General features: G+C 46.5%; 1 protein-coding gene across 1 annotated transcript; it reads right to left on the minus strand.

Annotated features, from left to right (window-relative positions):
* Positions 1–2,519: 2,519 nt before the first annotated feature.
* LOC116152339 (serine/arginine-rich splicing factor 2-like) lies at positions 2,520–3,158 on the minus strand. The gene has a single exon (XM_031449406.2). The coding sequence runs from the start codon at positions 3,156–3,158 to the stop codon at positions 2,520–2,522; it is 639 nt and encodes a 212-aa protein (XP_031305266.2).
* Positions 3,159–3,454: the final 296 nt, after the last annotated feature.

Raw genomic sequence — 3,454 nt, forward strand, 5'->3', positions numbered from 1 at the left:
CCTTTTCCCTCCCTTTGTTTCTCACCTGATTTGCCATTACGTATGGTGACGTGAGAACCGGCACTTCTCTGTGTCCACAGACCGGAACAGTAAGCCAGGTGTCATTTCCCCCATGTATCACGTGGCTGTATTTTTTACCGTCACTCTTTCTTAGAAGCACAATTTCTGAGAAGAATGCCTTCGACCAAAGCCTTTTATCTGCAGGGCCAAGATGAACTTTGGCAAGAGGAAAATTGGTTTTGACCCCTGGTGCCCTGCTTTCTTTTCTCCTCCCTTCCTGGCTGGAGCCCCTGGCTTTCACAGCCCGGCTCTTGTGCACTCGTCTCTGCAAAGCTTCCCCCTGGTGTGTCCCACTGTTCTGCCTCTGCTGGCAGGGCCTGTGGAATCATCTCAGCCACGCCCCCTCTTTTCGAGGTGGGGCAACTGGAATTCAGGAAGGGGAAGAACCTGCCTTGGAATCTTGAACTTAAGACTCCCGGAATCTGGGAGTCTTCTTGTTACCCCATTTTTTTTTTTTTTCGGTTGGTTGGTTTTTAATTGAAGTATAGTTGATTTACAATCTTGTATTAGTTGCTGGTGTACAACATAGTGATTCAGTTATACATTTATATATATTCTTTTTCATTATAGGTTATTACAAGCTGTTGAGTATAGTTCCCTGTGCTATATGGTAAGATCTTGTTCTTTATCTGTTCTGTATATAGTAATTTGTATCTGCTAATTCCAAACTCTCAATTTATCCTTTCCCACCCCTCTCCCTTTTGGTAACCGTAAGTTTGTTTTCTATGTCTGTGAATCTCTTTCTGTTTTGGAAATAAGTTCATTTGTCTTGCTTTTTCAGATTCCACATATAAGTGATATCATATGGTATTTGTCTTTGTCTGACTGACTTCACTTATTATGATAATCTCTAGGTCGATCCATGTTGCTGTAAATGGCATTATTATTTTTTATGACCGAGTAGAATTCCATTGTATAATTTTACTACATCTTCTTTATCCTGTCATCTGTCCATGGACATTTAGGTTGCTTCCATGTCTTGGCTTTGGAAATAGTGCTGCTATGAACATTGGGGTACATGTAACTTTTTGAATTGTTCTCTGGATATATGCCCAGGAGTGGGATTGCTGGATCATATGGTAACTCTATTTATAATTTTTTAAGGAATCTCCATACTGTTTTCCATTCTGGCTGAACCAATTTGCATTCCCATCAACAGTGTAGAAGGGTTCCTTTTTCTCCACACCCTCTCCGGCGTTTATTGTTTGTGGACTTTTTAATGATGGCCATTCTGACCAGTGTGAGGTGATATCTCACTGTAATTTTGATTTGCGTTTCTCTGATAGTTAGCAGTGTTGAGCATCTTTTCATGTGCCTATTGGGCTTCTGTATGTCTTCTTTGAGGGAATGTCTGTTTAGGTCTGCCGATTTTTTTTTTTCTGAGAAAAGCTAACACCAAGATTACGTTTTAATTAAACTACAGAAACAATGGTTAGAGTACAGAATATTCATGAGGAAAAAAATACACCATGTTATCAGTACTTACAAAGTTACAAAACCATTTGTTTGCTTCCTTAACATTTTCCATATTTTAAGTTCATACATGAAGATGTTCAAATTTACCATTTGGGGGAGGGGGAAGAGGAAGAAAAAAAAAGGTGTATTTATCATTGCTAGATGTGCTCACTGTATGCTCCATTATTCATATGCCAGTCCTGGGTGACTGGAAGTGCAGTTGTCAGGCATTTTAATAAACTGGACAGCCATTTGTTTCTGCACGACAAGGCATCTTTACACAGGAGCAATCAGGAGAAAACAGGAAACAGTCAAGCACTCTGCACTGCGACACGCCACCTTAACAGCTAACCAGCATTACTCAACTGCTACACAACTGCGTCTAGTGCACAAAGATACATAAGAGAAGAGATTAGAATTGTGTTTGGTAAACAATCCTTTCAGAAAAAAAAAAAAAAAAAAACTCTTTTCACCTGCAGTCTTTATACAAATTTGGGTTCAGTTTGCCATTTAGACCTGAAGGTAAATAACATATACAAACAAATTTACACCAACTTTTGTAGGTTTTTAATTTTAAGGTATGAAGGCAATGTTGAGTCCACCTCTTGACAGCTTTAGGCTGTGTGTAATGGCTGCACACGTTTCCTTAAAAGTCAGGAGGCCACTAATTAGATTACCAATCTGTTTAATTTCAAACAAAAAAAAAGTCAGCACTATATAAACAAAAAGGAAATTTTACCTCAAATATCCAAGCCAATAATGAAATCTGAAGTCGTTCACCTCACTAAATTACAAGAAATTTGAATAACAGCAACAAAATGGCACATAAAATGAGCTTGCCACCTGAGGCAAAGCTTAAAACAAGTAAAAAGTTAGACAAAATGTTACAAAATAACCTTTTCAAAAGCCAGTTGCTTGTTCCAAGGACTCTTCGACGGACTGAGTACTTGGTCCTTTCCCCCCAAGCCTTCCTTTATGTTGCTTGGGGACAACACATCATTTGCTTAAGAGGACACCAATCCTTCCTCTTCAGGAGACTTGGGGCGACTCTTGGATGGCGACCTGGACTTGGATTCCCTCCTGGACACGGGTGGAGGACTCCTGGACCCAGACCTGGACCTGGACCACGAGCGAGATCTGGAGACTGAGGAGGACTTGGACTTGCACCATCGCGCGGATCTGAACTTGGAGGGTGATCGCCATCTTGAGCGAGTGCCAGAGCGGGACTTGGAGCGGCTGTAGCGGGATCGACTCCAGGACCAGGACCGGGACCGGCTGCGGCTCCGATGTGCGTGGCCACCGCCCGCGTGCCGGCGGGGCGGGCGTCCGCGGCGGCTGCGGCGCTTGTCTTGGGGGGGGGGGGGGGCGTAGCGCGCCATCTGCGCTCGGAGATCGCTGCCGTCCAGCACGGCCCCGTCCATGGCGTCCATGGCGTCCTCGGCGTCGTGTCTGTCGTGGAAGCGGTCTAAGGCGAAGCCCCGGGACTCCTTGGTGTGACGTTCCCGCGGGACGTACACGTCGCCGACGCACCCGTGCCTCTGGAACACGCGCCTCAGGGTGTCGGGCGAGGTGCGGTAGGCCAGGTTGTCCACCTTGAGGGAGGTCATGCCCTCCGCGTCGGGAGGCGGGCGACCGTAACTCATGGCTCTGGGGGGGTCGGCGCGGGGCCGCGAGCGCGCGCGGGTGAGCTAACGCCTGGCGGCGGCGGCCATCTCCTCAGACCAGTTCGGCTCGACGCCGCGCCTCGGCTCTGGCGGTTGGTTCCGCGTGGAGATGCTGGGAAAGGCGGACGGGGGACACCGCCGAGACAGCGCCCGCCGACTCCCCCTGAGAAACAACTTCTGCCGGTTTTTCGACTGGGTTGTTTGGTTTTGTGTGTGTGTCATTTAGTTGAAGGGGCCGTTGGTGTATTCTCGAAGTCAAGCCCCTGTCAGTTGGC

Source organism: Camelus dromedarius, chromosome 3, assembly GCF_036321535.1.
Source record: "Camelus dromedarius isolate mCamDro1 chromosome 3, mCamDro1.pat, whole genome shotgun sequence".
NCBI classification, from domain to species: domain Eukaryota; kingdom Metazoa; phylum Chordata; class Mammalia; order Artiodactyla; family Camelidae; genus Camelus; species Camelus dromedarius.